The 23350-nt window shown below is 30.9% G+C and overlaps 1 protein-coding gene and 1 non-coding gene across 5 annotated transcripts in view; one reads left to right on the plus strand and one right to left on the minus strand.

Moving 5' to 3' along the window:
• Positions 1 to 18276, plus strand: part of Adar (Adenosine deaminase acting on RNA) — a 129486-nt gene extending 111210 nt beyond the window's left edge. For 3 of the 4 annotated variants that reach the window (XM_036368658.2, XM_036368656.2, XM_036368655.2), the window contains 9 exons: positions 5652 to 5952; positions 8391 to 8573; positions 8636 to 8916; positions 8994 to 9144; positions 12527 to 12695; positions 15118 to 15217; positions 15297 to 15776; positions 15976 to 16095; positions 17368 to 18276. In XM_036368658.2, coding sequence (XP_036224551.1) covers positions 5652 to 5952; positions 8391 to 8573; positions 8636 to 8916; positions 8994 to 9144; positions 12527 to 12695; positions 15118 to 15217; positions 15297 to 15776; positions 15976 to 16074 — 1764 coding nt within the window. In that variant the 3' untranslated portion in view covers positions 16075 to 16095; positions 17368 to 18276. The remainder of the gene's footprint in view (positions 1 to 5651; positions 5953 to 8390; positions 8574 to 8635; positions 8917 to 8993; positions 9145 to 12526; positions 12696 to 15117; positions 15218 to 15296; positions 15777 to 15975; positions 16096 to 17367) is intronic. The other variant, XM_036368657.2, reaches the window with a different exon arrangement.
• Positions 10774 to 10845, minus strand: TRNAE-UUC (transfer RNA glutamic acid (anticodon UUC)). Its single transcript has one exon. It is a non-coding gene; the product is annotated as a tRNA-Glu (tRNA).
• Positions 18277 to 23350: the final 5074 nt, after the last annotated feature.

Raw genomic sequence — 23350 nt, forward strand, 5'->3', positions numbered from 1 at the left:
CTTTTGTAACCAATTTTTGATCGTCGCCAACGAAGTTTAAGCGCCGCCGCATTCAGCATTCAAGCGCTTTTTGATTTCACTTCGCGGTTTCCCTTCCAAGAAGAAGAATCAAATACCCGACCGATATTGCTGCTTTCCTTTTTCTTGAAATTTAAGCGAGTATTCGTTTGCTGCTCGCTTACAAAGCATACGAGTATAGCGACCCATTTTCCATTTAGCCTACCGCTTAAATTTGGCACACATTCTGGAATAACAAAAAAAAATATATATATATATAAAACGCACTCAGACGAACGGACGTCTTTGCTGCTGCAGCCTAATCTGTTACACAATTAATCTTGCAACTCAACTTACACGACACTTCATCTTCGTGGGCAAACATGCAGAAAGAGAAACGTGTACAAAAATAAAGTAAAACATGGAAAATAAATAAATGATAAAAGTAGCTTAATTTACTATTGCTTTTCGCACGCCATACAGAAGCTTGCAAAAGCAAAACAGAAAAACAAGTTAAAAAAAAGTACCAGCAATGCAGACGAAAGCCAAAACTGTTTTGTTCTTGTTAATGTATGTTGATTTTTACGTATCATATAACAGCAGAGAAGTCAAAGCAAATAAACAACAACAATAACAACAAAAGCAAAAATAAACTCATTTCATGGCATGTCATTCCTTGCCATTCATTCAACCGCTGTGATGTCCTCGCAAAATGCGGAAATGGCTTTTCTTCTTCCAACAACAAATCTGAATGGCTGGCATGTGTTTGCCACACTTTGCATATGCATGCATGTAGGTGTGTGAGTGTGTGTTCATATACATACAAGTATGTATTTGCATATGCGCTCGGCAATACGCTTTGATATCAGCTGGCGGGAGTGACCCATAGCCATTGTCGACGCTTGAGGCACCGCAAAAAACGAGCTCCTCCACACGCAGACTGCTTTCGCTTAAAGCATACGCATACACACATACATTATATATATATATATATATATATTGTAGTTATGCATATACGTGTGTGTGTATCTGTGTTTGTTCTCTGACGCGTGCGTAAACCCATTAAGCAAACACATATGCACCCACTTGTTTGGCCAGCTCCCCAACGTCTCAGCAAGGCTTAACTCTCCGCCAGCTTGCACGTGCTTATTGCCGCCTTCCTTTTCTCTGCGCCTCCCAAACTTTTCCTCACATGCTCTTTCATACTTTTCGCACAGAGGAAGGAAACAAGTTTAAAGAAAATAGTTCGGTTTGCCTGTAAAAATAAAAGAAACCAAGTATTTTCTGTAAAAAAAAACCAGTTCAGTGTTTTTCAGAAACACACACGTATAGCCGTATATACAAGTATGTTTGTTTATGTATGTATATACTCTTATTCGTCGTCTTATATGCTCCTGTTGATGAAACCCGTTTTTATACTCCACTTTTTTGTTTGCTTTCATGGCAACCGCAAGCAAAGGCGGAGAAAGAATCTTTGTTCGAAAATTTTACTTCAACTTTTATACAAAGCAAAACGGTTATTCTTGCTGAATCGGCTTCGGTTTTGGTGTGTTAAGTGGTTTTCCATGTTTATAGTATTTTAAACATACGTGCATACATACTTACGTCTTCTTATTTATACGTATTATACCTATAGTTGTACGTATAGTTGTTGAGTTTAGGTCTTTAGTTCTGATAGTCCTGAGTTTACATGTTGTCATAATATTTCTGAAAGTGCAAAGTGAAAGTTGCGAGATTCGGAGAAAGATTTCAGCTTTCAAAGATTGTTTTCACTATATTGCTGGTACAAGATCAATACATACAACATATATAGCATCTGAAATCAAATGCCAGCGACTATGTTGTTGATTACTGATATCGCACACTCCCAATATTGTTAGCTGCTCACACTGCGAAAAGTCCGCAGTTGCGTACGGCAATTTTTACGAACTTTCTAACTTTAACATTATTTGACTTGTTTCTATGAAAATATTGCTAGAAATGTAGTTTTTGTCAACGATATATAATATAACATATACAGACTGCAAATCGGTAACGTGAACTTAAAAAATCTTTGATTGCAGGCAGACCATCTATGTCTCAGTCGATGTTCGGTATAATAGGCTCGACAATCGTGTTATAAGTTTGCAATTATCCAAATGGAAGCCGCTATTTAATTTCTTTTGATTTTTTTTTTTTGTGGTATCTTATAGAGCCATTTTTTTAAGAACATTCGTGATATTTCCTGTTTCGAATGAAAAGAGGGCTCGTCCTTTGCGTCCGACAATATTTTTAGCCTTACTTTATGAATGCCTTTTGGACAATGTTCCGTACGAACTCCTACGATATTCTAGGCCAAAACGATCTTGAAGCGGATCGTCGAACAACATCTCCTAAGCGCACGCGAGGTCCATTGATCCAGTGCCAGAACGCAAGATACCAATGAAGCTCCAACTCGTTTCCATTTCGATGTGAGCGACGCAAGGGTGACCAACGATTCTGATGATGAAGTAGCCTGATGCTATTCCTATTACGGACAAACACTCCATGACTAGCTTTGTGCGCACAGTTTGCAAACTCAGCGCTAGTATTGCCGCTCTGCTGTCGGAACGAATGCCCAGCTTTCTGAAAGAGACTGCACTTCGTAGCAGTACGTTCACAGCAGCCGCTTCTGCCTGAAGAACACTACAGTGGTGTGGTAGCCGATAGCTAAGTTTGAGGCAGAGCTCCTAACAGAAAACTACCCCTCCAACCTTCCCTGCTAGCCTCAACCTATGCATAAAAAACGCACTTCGCCTCTTCTCCAGCGACTCCACCCCATCCCCATATCCCTCGTCGTTTCGTAAACAGAGAAAAAGTCACCACGAGTAGCCTCTGCGACACAGTGATCCAAGTTTTCAGGGATGCAGTTGTAGGTGGCTCCAGTTCAATATATACTTTGATATCAGTATGATCATCATGTATTAGAAAGGCTTTAGTAAAGCTCTGTTATATCTCAGTTATAATATTTGGAACAGAGAATTAAGCTTTCCATGAAATTTTCAAAATAACTTATCTACTTTTAAATAAATGCAGAATTTTTGTAAGTCCTAGCATATATTCTATACATACATACATTATATAATATATGTATTTACGCTCCGCATTATACATGTTGAAACTTTTCCAGCAACTCAATTAATATCCATTACTCGCAATTAAGCATTTCCTTAAAATGAAAGACAGCTGAGTTTTTCACAAGTGGCACTAACCTCTGACAACCCCTCACCAGTAGAGGAACATGTAGAAGAGGAAGAAGAAGGAAAATCGTGCGCTTGTCATGTAAGCTTAACAACGTAATGCACTGTAATTACCAGCGAAGCTGACTAAGTAAAATCTGCAAAAGCAGGATGCTGCCCCACACGAACACGGCAAAGCACACCCACACATATGTACTTGCAACCAACCACGTGGCATACACATATGCAACCACGTAATCAGGTTTGAAAACAAGTAGAGCAACAGCGAGTCGCTCTAACGGTTTTTGGTACACTTTTTGCGCTTATCACTGCAACATACTTAAGCTGGAATATTCAAAAAGAGGAAGTTTAAGATAAAAACACGAGGAAAAAAGCAAATAAGCAAAAAAGCGAAAAAGCTCACAACCTCAACGACTATGGACTTCTTATATGTACGTGGGGACTCGAGTGTGCGAGTAAACTCGAGCAAAAGTCAGTTGGAGTGAACAAAAGCGACACCGTTATAATTCGATTTTATGCTCAACACGCACACACACACACACGCGCATGCAAACAATTTCATCGGATCCGGCAGCGCTACCAAGTCAAGCACAAAGTTGTTTGGTGTGGTGTGTGGGCGTTGACGCTGTTTTATGTGGTTAATACTGCCAGTGTTGTTGCAGCATGTGGGTGATAATGTTGTTGCTTACATCGCTGGTTTTTCTAAGTTCCGCTAGAAATGAAAGCTTTCGCTTCGCGGTGGTGGGTGCGCGATTGGAGTTTGCAATGATGTTGCTGTTGTTGTTGGGTGGTTAGCGGTTGTCGTCTGATTTGTTCAGAGATTGCGTGCAAACATATGTATATATGTATGTGGGCTGGCAACACGCTGCAGTGATGACAAATGCGGTCACATGTGCGAGATAGGCGACAAAAGTCAATGTGCGCTGATCTATCTAACTTTAAGTAACAGGGGTTAGATAAAAATAGAAAAACAAAAAAAAAAAAAAACCAGGAGTGTTGAAAATTTTAAATATTGAAATACAAAAATATATGTAAATTAATGCGAGCTTTGACGAAATACTTAGCAAGCGTTTAATAGATAGGAAAACACGATCTAGAAATTAAGCAGTCCTAAAATCTTCAAAAATTGTATGGCCTTTAGGTTCGTAAGTGTTCTTACTTGAAACCTTCACTAGGCATACATGTGGAGAGGCTAAAAATCTTGTCGGACGCAAGTTGCCATTTTCTACACCATTATCCAGCTTGTAAGACTCATCCACTCGAATCGATATAAAAAAATTGCTAGATTGGTGCAACCTTTTTTTAAGTTTGCGTGGTTTGGTGACAACGCATAAAGTTTGTCTAGCGAGTTTTACCATAGAAAAACAAATTGAACAACAAGTTGGCTTCAAAATTTGGTTTTCAAAGGAATCGCGGTTAACGTTGAAATATTGCAGATCTGTTTTGGGAAGTCTACTCTATCACAAACACAAGTTGTGAGTGTCATAAGGCTTTCAGTGAAGGTCGCGAAGTCATCGAAAACACGCCTCATGCGAGTCGTCCATTCACATCTGTTAATGACGATAACATCGAAAAAGTTAAAGAAACAGTGCTTGAAAATCGTCGTGTTGGCATCAGAGAGTTGGTAGAGGATCTGAACAGCTCTTATGGATCGACGCAACACATTTCGGTTAATGTTTTGGGTATGAAGCATGGCAATACTAGACTCGTACCAAAATTAGTGGTCACGAGATGGAGCTTATGAACATGACGTCGAAACTGACTAATCCAGCGAATGGTGCTCTAAAATTAAGCCGACACCGAAAAAACCAAAGTTTGCTGAAGCCGCTGAAGGCCATCCCAGTCGAGGCTTATAACAAATGTGTGGAAAATTAAGCAGTGACATGCTTGTATTGGCTCAATAGGAGCCTATTTTGAAGGCGATAATAAAAGTTTGTTTTAAATGACGTAAAAATGTAGTGATCAGTCCGGGTCAAATTTGATCAGATAAAGCCTGAAATAAAGGAATTTTATATATTTATTTATTTCCAGAATAAATTGTCAAAGTAAGACACCTTTTTGATCTCTAGACTGCAGTCGACTGGTATAACCCCTTACACTTGACCGAAATCGTGAAAACAGAGTTTAACTAAGAAAATGTTTACCAAAAATTCGTCAAAAATTTATTATTTATAGTTCAGTGAACTGATATTTATTTAGTCATGTGATCAACAAGTAATTGTGAGAGATTGAGATTCATTTAGTTTATGTTAGAGAGTAAGTACGATTAAACTAGCACGAGTCAATTTTGGTTTAAAAAAAAGGACTTTCAAAAGTTGATTAAACAAAAACAAAAAAAACTTTTTTCTCCATAACTTATCTTTATAAATATGTATATATTATTTATTATATGGACATGCTTAATAATTTCTCTTTTTTCCTTCTCACTTCTTCCAGGTCGATGGTCAAAAGTATATGGGTCAGGGGCGTAGCAAGAAGATCGCACGCATCGAGGCGGCCGCCACGGCGCTACGAAGTTTCATACAATTTAAAGATGGCGCCGTACTAACACCACTGAAGCCGACGTGTAATCTTGATTTCACAAGCGATGAACATCTGGAAAACGGTATTGTGAATTATGAGAACATAAGCACGGATAAATTAGTCCCGCTTTTAGACGCACTGTTCAGGCATGCGAAATTTATTAAAAAACTGACACCCTTCATGAGGGTAACCGATTGTGCATTGAGCATGACAAGCAAGTATTTGTTTTTTATTTTATTTGTTCCTTATTGTTTATTTCATTGATTTCTATATTTTATTATTAGTTTTTTGCGTTGGTATTATATTTAATTTTTTTTCGAAATAACGAATTTTTAGAGTTTTTAAGCTGAGCTTAGTATCGGGTAAAGCAGAGTTAATGTGTTCAACGACTATCTTATGAGTCGATCTCCGATCTACACATGTACTCGTGTGCTACGAAGAACACTGTTTTCAAACTGCGATAAGAATAGGCATAATTCAGTATAGTAAGGTGTATGGCCCATAAATTTAATACTTTGAATGTTCAAAAATTTGTGGAGTTGAAGCGGCGCACTCAGTTTTGAAGTCAATTTCGAGTTAAAATTTTTATTTTGTAAAAAATGTTTGATAAGTGTTCTAGAAGCTGTGAAGAGTACTCTTTCTGGCCAATTAAAAGTAATCAACTTAAAAAAATTTTTTGCGGTCATTATTTTAGTTAAAAAAAAAAGTCTTAAACGAGCGTTAAAATAAGTTTTGAGTCAAAAACCGTCACAAGTTAAACCAAAAAAATTTTTAATTCGAAAATTACTTTAAAACTGAGTGGGTCGCCTCTAGATGTTAAAGAAACAATTTTTTGTCCAAAAATTTTTTTTTTTTTTATAAACTACAGATTTTACCCTCAGGCTAAGCAAAAAAAAAATTTTTCGCTCCACCATAATAAGCATATACTTGTAGTAAATCGGCTAAGATGGCGTTCCCTTCAGCTAATTTCGGTTATTTTGCTTTAGGCTCATTTTTGGAGATCCATTCGATGTCCAACAATGGACAGTTTCGAGGTTACCTTTATAAACCTTCGTCCCATCATTAGTAATGATGCGTTCGATGTATGTACGGACCTTAGCAACGTTGTCAAGCATCCCTTTTTCGACCTCAATTCGACGTCGTTTTTGCAAAAGATTCAGCTTTTTAGGTAAATGTCTCTCCTTAAGAGATGTAGATATCCCTTTTTTTCCATAGTAAAACTTACCGTACATACCAGATGTGTTTAGAAATTAACGGGAATTTTAAAATTAAAAACAAACAATTGAAAGAAGCGCTGGATAAGATAGACAAATAACTAAAAATTAAAAAAAAAAACGAATATTCTCTTTATTTTTTTGGAGATCAAACTTCACACGAACATAAAGAGGATTGTACCAATCTGGGAAAAAAATGTATGGATTCGGTGTGTGCGCGCAGTTTAAATGGAACAGTTCGAGTCAAATTTAATCATATGATATAGAGTTATGTTTAATTCATCGCCTTTACTGAACTTTTAAAAAATATCTTTGCAAAAATCACACCACGTCTTCACACGGCGAGCAGAGAAAGATCTTAGAATAACTTTTGTTTTCAGAAATGAACATTCTACTTGTATGAACTATGTATGTTCGATTTTTCGAATTATGCTTTCTGAAAGGTAGAGCAATGGAACGCCTTCATAATAGCTTATCGTGATTTGAAGCCTATCTTAAGGGACACACCTAAAAAACTGCCGATTTTTGGGATTAAAAAAAACATACTGTATCGATTGTTTTGAAATTTTCATGATATATTTATACATGTTTAAAAAATACAGAGTGAAACTTTTGAAAAAAAGGAAAATTAAATATTTTTTAAAAATAAGAGTCCTCCACTGCTGCAGTGATTCCGGTCTTCTCCTTGGATGAAAGTCAAAAATAAAAAATGCCCGTTAAACCAGAAGATAGTCTCCGTACAAATCGAACCCGATCAAAAAAAAAAAAAAATACCAAAAATTTACAAAATTGCAGCATTTTTTTTAATGTTGAATTTTACTGCAAAGTTTGGTCGTTTTTAGCCTGGCAAAATTCGATTCTATAGACAGAACAGGCAGACGGAAAATGCATGATGATCGCATCATTTGTATTCGAGTAAGCACTGTAAACAAAATCGGAAAAATTTTGTTTTGAGAAAAACGCGTTTAAAGATAAACTGCTGGAGCTGATTGCACTGGGCGGCTACTCTTTAAATGGCTGTAACTCAAAAACCTTTTGAGATATCGATTTGAAATTTTAGTATGTTATTTTAAAAAGTATAAATTTGTTATTGAATGGTTTTTGTTTGGTTCATAATCCCGTTAATTCTAACAATTTTTTGCATTATTTTCCTCTAATGTTAATTTTATTTCCCTTCAACTTGAGTTAATGTCCCACGTACAGTTATTAACCGTTAATCCGCCCGTTTATTATTTATATATTTTGTCTCTACGTTTGGTTGTTGTCCCAAGTTTCCACTTGCCGTTATGAAAAATAATAAATCCGCAGCCTCAAACGGTGTATAGAGATAAGCTACACAATAGAAACTAAATAAAATATACAATAAAATATATTTATTATTTCGTGTAAAATTCTATTTTTTTAAAATGTTGAAATGTGTTTCCAAACCTGCCAACAGATGTAAATAAAAGCGCCATCACTGTGGATGGTCAAAAGAAAGTGCCAGATAAGGGACCTGTTATGCTGCTCTATGAGCTCTTCAACGATGTGCACTTCGATTGCTCGACTGTAGATGGCGCGCAGAACAATTGTCGCTTCAAAATGACTGTAACAGTGAATAACAGCAAGTTCGATGGCACAGGTATGCGCAATATATGAAAATTAATTTTTTTGTTTTATATTACTTTGTATATATTTTTTCAGGACCCTCTAAAAAGCTGGCCAAAAATGCCGCCGCCAAAGCGGCACTTGCTTCACTGTGCAACATCTCCTACAGCCCAATGATGCATCCGCAGAAGAATGTGCCCTTGCCCATTGACGACAAGACCTCATCCATGGAGTTGCCACAGATACATGCCGACACCATCGGTCGTCTCGTATTGGAGAAATTCATGGAGGTCATTAAAGGGCAGGAATCGTATTCGCGACGCAAAGTGCTCGCCGGCATTGTGATGACCGAAGACATGAATTTCAATGAAGCCAAAGTGTGTTGCCAACCATTTTTGCTACTTATCAATAATTAGCACACAATAATTCTCTTTTTTACTGGTTCATTTTGCAGGTAATTTCCGTGTCGACCGGCACAAAGTGTGTGAGTGGCGAACACATGAGCGTCACCGGCGCCGTGCTGAACGATTCGCATGCCGAGATCGTGTCGCGCCGTTGTCTAATGAAATACTTATATGCTCAATTAGAACTACAATGCAGTCAGAGTAAGTTGAAGCGTACATTAGCTGCCCCTATTGCAGACTCTCTTAGTCGTAGTAGACGAGGAGCGCAAAAGTATTTACATACTTATGTAGAAGAGAAACAGATTTTCCTTTAATTTCATATATTTTCTTGTGTATGTTGTATATAAACTTTGATTTTATGCTACACACCGTATTCGTTTTTAGTCAACTCTTCTTTGGAATTGTAAATATGCATACATACAAACATATGCACACCAATGCATTTGTAACTGTATGTGTATGTACATAAATATACATACATTTATAACTTATACTTAAGATATCAAGTTTTCGTTTGTGATAAAGTAGTAGTGTAGTTTTTTTTTATTCATTTCGCTCAGCGCACTTTGCAGAACCAAGCTTTTTTGTTTGAATGCGATTTATGCTCTTTTGTACGAAAGTATTGTACATATCAAAAAAAAAAAAAACTTATAAAAATTTGAGATAAAAAACTATTTAAAAAATATATTTATAAAATAAAATAATTTTAAAAAATTATAAAAATAATGTAAAAAACAAAAAAGTTATTAAAAAAACGAATAAAATAATATTAAAAAATATAAAAATTACAACTAATAACTCATACAAATTTTGCTAAAAATTCATATCAAATTGCTTTCAAAATTGTTTTTAAGGAATGTATAAAATATAAAAATATATAACAAATAAAATATTTTAAAAATAAAAAATTTAAAAAATATAATATAATATAAAAGTATAAAAACAAAAAATGTATTAAACAAAATTTAAAAAATATATGACAATAAGAACAAATGACGCATAAAAAGTTTGCCAAAAATTCTATTTAAATTGCTTTCAAAATTATTTTGAAAAATATGTCAAATATAAAAATATATAACAAATAATATACATATACACAAATATAAAAAAGTTATAAATATATAAAAAAAACTATACACATATAAAAAAATATGTGTATCAATTACAAGGATTTTACAGAAAATTTATTTCAAATTGCTTTCAAAATTATTTTAAAATATATAAAAAATATAAAAATATATAAAAAATATAAAAAAAATAATAATATATAAAACATATATATATATATATATATAAAATATATATATTAATTAAAAGGATTTTACATAAAATTTGTTTCAAATTGCTTTCAAAATTATTAAAAAAAATATAATAAATTTAATTTAAAAAAACAAAAAAATAAAAAATTAAAAAAACCTGAAATATATAAAAAAATAAAAACATTATGGAAAACTATAATAATTGCAACAATTTCACAAAAAAAATTTGCTCAAATTTCAAATCGCTGTCAAATAATTTCACTTTTCACTTTGCATAACCTGCCTTTTCCCGAAAAACTTTGGTTGGCTTACTGTGCAGCTAGAAACTTATACCCACACAGACATATCTGGCTTTCGCTAGACATTTTACCACAAATTATGACATATGTCCTTGCTATACTCTTCTTACATAACTACACTACAGTTTTGCATGCAAATTTTCGTTAAAAAAATTAGTTAAAATTTAATCTTAAATGCACGCCAAACACATATTTCTTTTACAATAAATAAGCTTTAAACGCGTTCGATTTAAAAGTATATATATTAATAGTAATATATAAATAAAAAAAATTTCCCATACCGGGAATCGAACCCGGGCCTTCTGGGTGAAAGCCAGATATCCTAGCCACTAGACCATATGGGACACTTATTTATAATACACTCAGCGTTTGGCACGTGATCTAGCCAAATATGTTACTAGCAAACTAGCACATTTAAGTTTATGAGCTTCATAAATATTTTTATGATTCGCGATCTAAAAAGGAGTGGAAAAATTATTGAAAATAGCTTATGAATCAGCAGCCAACTAGAAAAGCTAAAAGCTATAGAATATGTATGTTCTATTACTGTAAAAAGTATAGCAGAATTATTTATCAGTTTGTTTTCAACCAGAAAAATATGTTTAGGAAAATAATAAACATACATATATTAGGGCATTGCTTTCTGCGTTATTTAATTTTTTAGGTCAGTTTGAAAATGCCGCAAAATCTTTTTGTTGTTTGAATATACGCTTAGGAATGATGGACGATTCTGTGACAATTTGATACTTAATTATCTAGAAGGTAGTAAAAAACGAGTTCTATAATGACGTAAGGAATCATTTCTTTCGATAGCTGTGTAACAGGTTTATTTAAATATTTTTATACGGTTCTGAACAGTATTAGATTAATTTATTATGTAAATATTATGCTTCCCATTTGTTATTAAAATGGGTTGTGGAGATTTTGCGTTAGAATTTCCACAAAACATACCGTGAAGTGCAGCTCCGTTATCCATATTGTTGATTCAACTCAACTCTATTTCAATTCCAGCATTATTCTTTTATTCCTGTATTCCAGCAAGTTAGATTTTTACCACGTTAAATTTGGATATTTCAGAGACCGCCGAAAAGAGGGCGCTTTTAGATCAGTACTCTCTTCATACAGTGCTTAGATAAAATAAAATACTGCTTACTAGCATTTTTCACGGTATCTCAAACTTTTTGAACCCCCCCACGTAGATAGCGGTGTTTCGATCGTAAAATAACGAAGACAAAAAAATTTGAATAGTTTGTTTTTAAAAATTACAAACCTTGGACTTATATGGACAAAATAGCGTAGAAGAATCTACAAAGTCGGTCTTGAAAATATTCGTATCGGTATTTAATATTTTAATAGTTCTAACCTCAAACTTAGTTATTAAAAGTGTATAGTGCTGAAAGCACTGCGTGGAAAATATTATATTTTTTAAAATAAAGGAACCCTCCAACACTAAACCTTTACATATATTTAGTTAAGTATATACTCATCAAATCATACACTAAATATTTTTTGCATCTACATAACTAAATTTTAGTTCTAAACAAATATTAAAGCTCTACTAACTTTTTTCCAATAGCAAGCATAGAAAAGAAGCCGGTAGCGTAAAGTAAAATGAACAATATTTTGTCAATTTTTTTTTTCATATTACTAGACGCCTAGTTTGCATTTAGCCGGAAAATCCTGGAATAATTTTTTTTCTTTCCATATAATTATTAACATAACTTAACACCTTATACTTTTTTATTCAAACTAATTATTTACTCTAGCAACCCACTTACTTTTGTCAACTTTAACTAAAGCGCATACCTCTTTAACTACTTACCTACAATTACATAGAACATAGTACATAGAGCATATAGTTACATATATACTAGTTGATATTTTGTATTAATAATGAAAATTAACAAATAATACTACTACTACTACTACTACAAGCAAAACATGACATGCGTCAAACAATTAATCTCGTATTTACTAAAGTCGCATAAACAAATTTTTCTTTTTTTCAACTTTTGATTTTTATAGCCACTGCAAATCAGTCGATTTTCGTGAGGAATCAAGACAATGGGCAATACCCGTACAAACTAAAATCCGGTGTTCATTTCCATTTGTACATCAATACAGCGCCTTGTGGTGATGCACGGATTTTTAGTCCTCACGAAAATGACACTGGTGTTGACAAACATCCAAATAGGTTGGTAAACAAAATCAAATGAAATTACAAAATTTTAACGTTAAACAAACTAGACTACTACTACTAAGTATTCAAAAAAAAAAAAAAAAATTATTAAATAAATTAAAATTAAAAAAAAGTATATGAATTATATGAAAAACAAAAACAAAAGCGAAAATAACTTCATAGAAGGAACATTTGAATTGAGTTATGCTTCCCATTTTGTTATTTGTAAGAGTCTAAAATTTGTATAAAACTGCTACATACTTATCAGCAGTTATATTTGCGAGAATATATTAGAGTTTTTGAGTGAGTACCTGCAATTTAGTTTTTTAAAGCAGTAGTTTCAAGGCAGGTTGTATCCTTCATTATATATAAAATGTAACAATAATAAGCATGCCGCTTTTTTCAGGCCTTTAAAATGTAACAGCTACTAATCTTAGGCTGTTAGGTAGTTCCAAGAACCATACTTTCGATTTTATTGCCAAAAATCATTTAGAAATGTATTTGAATACTGCTCAAAGCACAAAAAGACGCAAGGACAGTGGGTATGAACTTAATTATGTACAATTTATTAACATAACCTCAAATTCGCAACACTCGAATTTTAATAAGTAAAAAATATTAATACATAGCACATATTTTTAACAGTGAAAGTAAACAATAACTTTCATTCTTCATTCGGCACCTAAGTCCAGCTTTTATGAAATCAAAATTCGGTTTAAAAACGGAAGCACACAAATTTATAAGCTGGTAATCTCAGACTGATGTTTGGAACCCAAAATTAGAGCTCGTAAAGGTATTTAAGCTCTCTAAGATAGAATTTATGTATAAGAAAAATAAAAACTGTAAGGTATTGTCTTTATGCCAGAGACTTTCCCACCCCATCTCCAAAAATGTTGGAAAACCAAACTTTTTGCTTGTTTCCTCGCAGAATAGAAATGCCACCGAAAATATAAATTTACTTAAGCCCTTTCAGATAGGCTTAGAATGTATAAACGGGTTCTTCAAGTGTTTCAGACAGGTTCTCCAGTTGACTGAGATTTCTTCATAGTATCGAGAGGCGACGTCCTGCTAAAATATGTAAGCTTGTTTCTGTGACAACTCAATAAGGGAACATTTTGAGCACTCGTCGTGTAAATGCTGTTGGCAAGGTATGAAGAAACGTCCAGTAGGAGCACAGAAAATGACGTTTTAAGCAGTGTGAGGACTTCTAAGCTAGATTTATTAATACTCAAGGTGCAAATAGGGCAGCGTGACTAACAACGGATATTCTGATCGGTTTTTTTTTCTTTGCACAAATCGCCCACTAGTGCCGTCAACGAGGACTACGTTCCTTTTGAGGAGTTGGTTATTTATTACGGAAATAAGGACTGAGAAAGACAAGATATGCGTTAACCTTGAAATTCAGTTTGAATTTGACATCTGTGATCTATTTTTTTTTTTATACAATAGTTTCCACTTCCATTCAGAAAGTCCAAAGTTAGACGCAATCCTTTTCTGTCTCTCATTATGTTGGCTCAAATCATAACCTAATCAAAATATTATATATAGCATATGTAATGTTTTTTATTTTTATAATATAGGTGCTTCCGAAATAAAAACGGGCAAGTCTTAGAGTGCATTGCACTGAAATGAAGAGGGGTTTTAGAAACGGTTTATAGCTTGTAGCACCCTGTATTTGTCAAAAAAAAAAAACATAAATACCAATGTCAGAAATTGGCAGAAAAGATCGGTCAAAAGCAAGCGCTTAGAGATACAAGCGTACATTATGAAATTGAGCAGGTAAATTGAGCAATCTCCTTTGGTACTCACTCAAAAACTCCTCAAAATTCCAATACAGGCACAAAGGTGTTAAATCAACTCGTTTTAACATCTTTTGTACGAAATTAAAAGCTTACATATGTATTCAGTTACATTAAAGCGCCGTTATTGACATTTCAAAATGAGTGAATTTCGCACGAAAATTAAGCTATAAATTTAAGTATGAACTGTATTTAATTCTTTTATTTAGTATGAGCAATGTACAATCGATAAATGAATTCTTTCTTCTCTTTTTTCTCTCAAATTTCTTTTTTCCGATAATTTCCAATTCTTTATATGTTTTGTTTTTGTTTTTGTATTAAACCTTTGTTGTTCGCTTTCGTTGCGTTGTTGGGTGAACTCGCTCATGTCGCTACCACTGTGCCATAACGCTGTAAACTGCTGTGTCTGCGTGCGAACGTGCAAAATATCATACATATATATATATGTATATATATAATATATAATATATAATATATACATTGCTAATGTGATAATACAAATATTGTGCAATTTGGCATTTAAACTGAAAATTAACGATTTTGCTGCGGACTGTTGGCTCTTTCGCTCTTGCTAAACTCATTTGCGCTTGCTCTCTTGCTTTTCAAATCCATGCGTATATGTTGTTGCGCGACGGCAGAAAGGCGCGTGGTCAATTGCGTACGAAAATCGAATCGGGTGAAGGCACCATACCGGTCAAAAGCAAAGAAGGACTACAAACTTGGGATGGCGTACTGCAGGTGAGTACATTAACAGCTTTTTTTTTATGCACTAAAGCGATTTCCAATTAAAAATTTAATTTTCACCACTTCTTTACAGGGCGAACGTTTACTCACGATGTCCTGCTCTGACAAGATTGCACGCTGGAACATCGTTGGCATACAGGGCTCACTGCTGGCCTCCATTATCGAGCCGATTTATTTGCATTCCATAGTTTTGGGCAGTTTATTGCATCCCGAGCACATGTATCGTGCCGTCTGCGGTCGAATAGAGAAATCCATACAAGGTCTTCCGCCACCCTATCACTTGAATAAGCCACGCTTGGCTTTGGTCACATCGGCTGAGCCGCGCAATCAAGCTAAGGCACCGAATTTCGGCATCAATTGGACGATTGGTGATAGCGAGGTGGAGGTGGTGAATTCACTTACCGGCAAAACGGTCAATAACCAAATATCGCGCATTACCAAGCAGATGTACTTCATGAAGTATGGCTATTTGATGAAAAATTTGCCCGGCATACCGAATCGCAAGCTCACAATCGATTACGGGCAAGCAAAGGAGAGGGTTAAGGACTACCAGGTAAGTGATTGGAGGTTTTCGGGAACTTTTGTGATATTTTCTAGTATAAGAATGATGTATAATCATTCATTTCTAAGATATTGAAACAATTTTTACTTTTTAGTATTTGAGGTTATGATTTTTTCGTTAAGATTATATTTCTAAACGTCACATATGCTATCTTTAGCATTATTAACATAATTGGTTTTCCAACTTGCAGATTGCCAAGAAAGAGTTATTTGCGGCTTTTCGTCGCGAAGACCTCGGCAGCTGGCTGAAAAAACCAATGGAACAAGATCAATTTGCGCTTCCGGAATGACTCCATTGTCATCCTTTTGTTGTAAGTTTCTATAAGAATGTAAAATTTGTATATTTCGTACAATTTTTATGCTTACTGTTATTAATCAATTATTTAATGACATGCGTTTTTAATGATAATACCGAGAGAAGAGATATATTATACAGTGGAATACCATTCGAAAGGCAAATGGAACTAAATGAAACAATACCAATACAAACGTTAACATATAAACGCATGAATAGTGTTGAATCGAGTTTTGGCTCAAATTTTGAATCGAATTTGGAGTCGAGTTTTGAAACGAATTTTAAGTCGAGTTTTGAGTCAAATTATGAGTCGAGTTTAAAATATGAGTGGCAATTTGTAGACTCTGAACTTAGCATGGATGAAATAATTGGCCAAGTCGTAGAAGAGCGTAACGCGTTTAAGAAAAAACAAAATTTAAGTTTAAACAAATTTGTTGCTAATAAAAAGCTTAATAAGAATAGTTGCTCTAGAATATTTCTAGAATAGAATGTAGCTAATATGCTGGAACTAAGTAAAGCAAGTATTATGGCGTTTTAGTCTGAATCAAAAACCAACAAACACATATACACATATACTCATACATAACCTAACACACACATACTAAACAAACTACAGAGTTATAGAACAATATTAAAGTTCTCGAATATGTTTTTTTTTGCATACTGTAGTGGCAAAATGTGTAAATATTTCGAACTTTACATTAAAAACAAATAATAATACTCGTATACACAAATTCTAAAAAAAAAAACATTTATTTGTTAACTTATATTTAAAAATTTTCTTTTTTTGTTTTGTTCTCTATTTTTATCAACTAAATGTTTGGTGTAAAAACAATAATAATTTACTCTAATCCGGTTGGGGATTAAAAATAAATAAAATTGTTAATTCGATTTTGGAGATTATTTTATTTTTTGCGTTCCGGTATTAGGCAATACTTTTTTTTCAATCGGAAATTAAAAACATAAAAAAAATTTTTTTATAATTTTATTCAGATTTTTGGAACTGCAAAATAAATTAAAATTTATTTAATTTAAATGTTAGTTCAAATATTTTTTAATTGCGTTAATTGCAACCCTGTTTATTATTCTTATTTACACTCCGTATTTTTATTTATTAATTATTACATTTTTCCTATGTGTAATGCAAAGCAGTCGGTTTTGTTATTAATTTCTATTCACTACATTTATGTTCTGTTTAGTAATAAATATTCACTTTTTTCTTCTAAAATATTTTATTTTTTATTTTTATTCATTTCATTTTCGTTTAATTATTATTATCCTCTTCCAGATTATTTATGTTTGTTTGAGTACCGTGTGTCTGTAAGTGCGTTTGCCGTGTTAAGGAATAAAACTGCGCAACAGTATTAGTACCAGTTTAGAAAACAAAAACAACGAGATTACTATATCTACATAAACATTGCATTCATTTGCAAAACTACAAATATATACCGTTAACTGCATAAATGGCGTGCTTCAGAAACTCTTACCTATTGTATGTACTGTATATAACTACAACAACGTTTTAACAGTACTTTAAGTTCAAGTCAGCGGATCGGTCACCATAATTTTACATATAATGTATGTATGTATTTTGGATATTTTTTATATGGTTTTTTAATATTTCAAAGTATTTCTTGTACTCGTATATATATTTTACTCATATTAATAATTTTTCTTAATTTACTTATAAAGCAAATATGTCAATTCACTTATTTTAATACATCAAATTTTTTTTATATTTATTTAGCTTTATTATTTCTTTATATTGTATTTATATCTACATTAATTGATAGCTATTTTTTAATTATTTATTTTTTTTATGGTTAACGAACAAATTTTTGTAATTTAAACTTAATTCAAAAGCTTAAATACTTTATTTTTAAATTACCGCTCTTTATTTTAAAAACTTATACTTTTTAAAGGAATATCTTTAAACAAAGGTATTTTGGGCCGATTCTGCGAGCGTGTCAATTCTTTTGTTTTTATTTTTACGTTTCCACCAAAACTTTGGTAAGTTATAAGTCGAATAACAGTTTATAAGGGACATGCTGTTTCGAGAATTTAATTTTAAGTTATATCTTGAAAATTGTTTTAACTGAAATTAACTTCAAAGCTGGAAATTTGCTTTAAATCTATTAATAATTTTAATGTTTTTGTTGAAATAACACAAAACAGGGTCACTCATAGACAATAAAAATATTAGAAGTTATAAGTGTTTTTTTTTTAATTTTTATTTATTTCTTTTTTTATTATGTTTTAATTTATATATATTTTTTTTTTAATTTTTAATTATATATTTATGAAGTGCCATACATAATTTTCAAAAATACAGTTTTAAATCTGAACAAATATAATTTTAAACATAAAAACAATTTACAAAGAATAAAATAATTTTGGAAAATTTAATATGTTTATGTTATTTCTTACAATTTTTGCTTATTTATATAAATATTTTTTACTACGTGTATCTAATTTTTCTTTTTTTTTAAACAAAGAAACAATTTTAACCAACTTTTTTTTAATGTTCTCATATAACATTTATTTTATTTTTCTTATCCCGTTATTTATTTTACATTCTAATTTATCAAAATTTATGTAATTGTATTTTTACTCGACATTTATTTACGACTTGTTAATTTTATTCGTTACTTCATAATTGCATCGAGAGTTTTTGTTTAAGGTAGCTTAGAAAAAAATCGATTTAAATAAAAGTGATTTTTGCAAAAGATATTGTATATGTATATTCTTTAATATTGATTATTTAATTTTATATATACATATATATATATTTTTTTTTTTGGTTTGGTCATATGGAGGCTTTTAATACATAAGTACATACTTATACTTATATCTGATATTTTGGCCGCAAGTTGTGAGAGTTATAAGAGTTACAGAACTTTTCCTCGTCCATTTCGGGTCTACCTCTGCTGGTAGAGTGACTCCGTATATCAAGTAATCTTATGATGATGGACGATTTAGTTGATCTTGTTATAGTAACTTGTATCTAAGACTTGTCTAGCACCCAGATACGATTGTTCCGCAGAGAAAGGTGTATATTTTAGTTTAACCAATAAAAATCAGGTCTATAGAATCAGAACATCCCCAGATTTATATCCGTTGAAGCATTTCAACTTCAACAGTTTCTACACATTTGTTTTAGTGAGTGTTTGTAATGCTTTATTGCATATTAGACGAGCGAACTTTAGTTGGCATGTGAATATACGGTTAATACCTTAGTTAGGACTAAGTGCAAGCTTAGGATATAATATTCAAAGAAGAACTTACAATAGCTTTTCGTCTGCAACCGGTGTTAACGAAGAGCTCTCTGGGAATGAAAGCGTGTCGTGTATATGGTCGAATGTCGTCGAGGGGTTTGAGGAAGTCACGTTTGATATTCTGGGGCTGATATTACGTCATTGTGTATTCCTTTTTTATTATTTTTGTTTGTATGATTTTATATATAAACTTGAGGTATGTATTTTTATTGAATTTGTTTCACATTTTTATGAGTTCGAAAATATTTGTAAACCTTTTAATTTATCTACTGACCTTCATGCCACACTTCCACTTATTTTTTTTTGTTTTTTCAAATTTTAAGCTTTTCCTACCAGATATAACCAAGTTATAACCAAAACTCGAAATTTTCTTTCCATATTAGTTAGAAGTTTCTCTTTTTTAAATATTTTTTTTTCTTTGCCTATAAACTTATGCAAAGTGTTGTTGCGTTATTTTGCATTTTAGGTTATGATATTTATGGTAAATTTACATATAGGTTTTTATGCAAATATGTTTGTATGTCTGGGAGCGCTTGTGATGCAACTTAAAGAACCGTAGTCATTTAAATTTAGTAGTACGAGTAGTTAGTAGCAAAGAGTTAAATTAAAAGTGTACTATATTATATAGATATATGTATACACATACATAGGTGCTTAGATAAATAATAAATATATTTACCGTAAGCCAACGGTATTATGTAATTTTGCGAAAGAATTTTAAGGCTAAAAGCAGTTAATTTTATATTTTTGAAATATTTGAAATTTTTTTAGGATTTTTTTGTTTAATGAAATAACCAAAAACAATTTTTTTTTTACTTTTTTATTTAATTTTATATATTTGTTTTTAATTTTTATATATTTATATGTTTTTTTACTTTTTTATATATATTTTTTAAAATTATTTTTATATTTAAAAATTTTTTTTTTTAATATTTATTTTTAAAATTTTTTATATGTGAAAAGAGAAAATAATTTTTATATGTACTTGTTATTTTTTTGGTCACTTTACTTTTTCTCTAAAAATTTTAACCTTCATCAAAATAATTGCAAAATAAGTAAATACATGACAGATCCACACATAATACATATGTACATCCACGAATTCATCCACACACAAACACAACTACAAATACATACACATATATAAATAAAATTATATGAATTCGATCTTATAATAAAATACTGTGATACTAAATTTTACTAGTACTTCCAGCATAGCTGCATTTTATCCATTCTAAAATATTCTAAAAGCTTACATTAATGGTAATATTGAATATTGACATGCATCGACGCATTGGCGCATAAGAAACATAAAGTAAAGTTAAAAGTAAAACAAAGTTAAAAAATTAATTATACCGGAAACCAAAAAGAACGATACAATGTATTGTCTGACGGATGGATATGTGAGTTATTAGACTTGCAATATGCGCGTCGGCATAAAGTGTGACGTGACATAACGTAACGTAACGTAATGATTTAGTAGCGGCATTTAAGCAATTGTTGAATTAGGCAAACGAAAAGTAAAAAGTAAAAGAAAAATAACAAATTAATTAATTAATTATTACTACATACAATTTAGGTATTAACTCAACCCTTCCACTATAAACAATACCAAAAATACAACAAATATTGAAAATTTATTAAAAGTATATGCAAAAAGAAAAGAGTAAATCTAAATTGCTAGACAAGAAAGTCAGAATTTTGAAAATTTCAAAATACATTTTTAACTATAATTAGCGAGCAGCTGGCGAGAGTCACTCTAAAACTCAGATAAAACACTTGAAAGCAAAGGCAAAACAGTCGGAAATGAAAAGCAAATATTTTAAGCTAAATCAAAACACATACACACTCATATAAATATATGTATATACATACCTATATAGGTAAAGGATTTAAAAACGATTTATTTCAATGGCTCATTTAGTAATACCTCACACACCTACACATACATATACATAATAAAATAAAATGTAAAGCTGTCAAAAAGTTTTAGTATATACATACATACATACATACACAATATTATAAAAACTTAACCAACAACAACAACACACAGTAGTATACGTTGAAGTTATGACGAACGCAAAATGGTACAAAACACATACTTACATATATAGTAATCAACAGCGCTCCATTAAAAAAAATCTCATATTAACAAAAAATAAATTAAAAATATGGCAATGTGATAAATGAATGGTTTTGTGACAAATTTCTGGTTTTTATAATAAAAATAGTTATTTTTTTGCTGCAAAAAAGGTAAATAACAGCTTGTAAGGCCATGTTCACACTACAGTGTAAATTACTTAACTTATCCTAAATGAAGTTAGTGCCAATAATGTTTATATTATTAAATTTCGGAAAGTTATTTTAGTAAAAAAAATTTTAATTACTTATTGAAATAAAAAAAAATTTGTAACTCATTGAAAAAAACAATAAATACGTTTAAAAAAAAAATGTAAATTAATATATTCAGTTTCTGAAGAAAAAATATTTAAAATTATTTTTTGTTAAAATCAAATATTTTTAAATGTTCAAAAATAAAATTTTTTTTTAACAAATTTAATATTTATACAATTATTTCTTTATCAAATTGTATATAACATATCCGAAAAAGATGAAAATATGAAAAAAATTAATTTTTAAAATCATTTATTGAACAAAACAATTTGAATATGGTTTGGAAAATAAAGCTAAGTTAAAAAATATATATTTTAAATAATTTCTAAAAAAAAAATTGAAATACTTTTAAGTTTTTTTTTGAAAAATTAAATAAATTTTCAAACCAATTTGAGAAAAAAAATTGTAATTAAGATTTAAACAAAATATTTTAAATTAGTGTTTGGAAAACAAAAATTATTTTAAATAATTTCTGAAAAAATAAGTTATTTGAAAAAGTAGAAAAAATATATATTTCTAAAACTTATTGCTAAAAAATGATAAGGTTTAAAAGAAATATTTTTGAAATTTGAAAATGAATATATATTTTTTAAATAATTTTGTGAAAAAAAAAATATTTAAAATAATTCCTGAAAAAATAAAAATACGTTAAAAATAAATAAATTTTTAAAACATTTTGTGAAAAAATAAATTTAAAGAAGATTTAAAAAAAAATATTTTAAACAAGTTTTTGAAAAAAAATATTATTTTGAGTCAGTTCTGAAAAAAACAAAAATATTTTAAATAGTTTCTGAAAAAGTAAATACTTTTAAAGCAATTTTTCAAAAATAAAAAAAGAATAATGAATGAATATTGGATATGCAATTTGTACTCAGCCTTATACCAGAAGTTAATCTGCTTTTCAGTAAGCTCTAAATTTTATTATATTTTTTACAAAAAAATTTATTCATTTCACAAAGATATGCCATAAAATAAACACAACGCCATATTTTTGAGAAATAAAATGCAAAGAAACAAAAAAAATTAAAGACAAAATAGATCAAAAATAAGTAAAAAAACGTAAGAAAAGCTTTCACAATAAAATGTATAATAATATTTTAATTAAAATACGTAATAATATTTTACTTAAGTTAAAAGAAAAACACTTCAAATAAGAAAAGGTCGACTTTGTTCCCAAAAACTAAAAGCAAACTCGAAAGTCTAACCAAAAACAGCAACAAAAATGAACAATGTATTAATTATGTATGTATGTATAAAAATTAATTATAATTATTTATAAAACAGCTTACTCACAATTATAAAAAAAATATATAAAAAGCAAAAAAAATACACACAATTAACAGTACACAGCTGCATACAAATATATAAACCATAACAATAACGGAAATACACAGTATAGAATTAAAAGTAAAATTATAAATAGAAAAATAAAAAAAATTTAAACATATTTTAATAAAGGGTTTTCCAACATAAACCGCAGCCATTTAAACAAGTAACTAATAACGAAAAAAATAGTAGGCGTAATTTTAAGATTTCTAAAAAATTTCTAATTACAAATGAGTTGTTTTCATTGGGAGAAGCAAAAATAATAACCAAAAT

This window comes from Bactrocera oleae, chromosome 5 (genome assembly GCF_042242935.1).
Source record: "Bactrocera oleae isolate idBacOlea1 chromosome 5, idBacOlea1, whole genome shotgun sequence".
NCBI classification, from domain to species: Eukaryota; Metazoa; Arthropoda; class Insecta; order Diptera; family Tephritidae; genus Bactrocera; species Bactrocera oleae.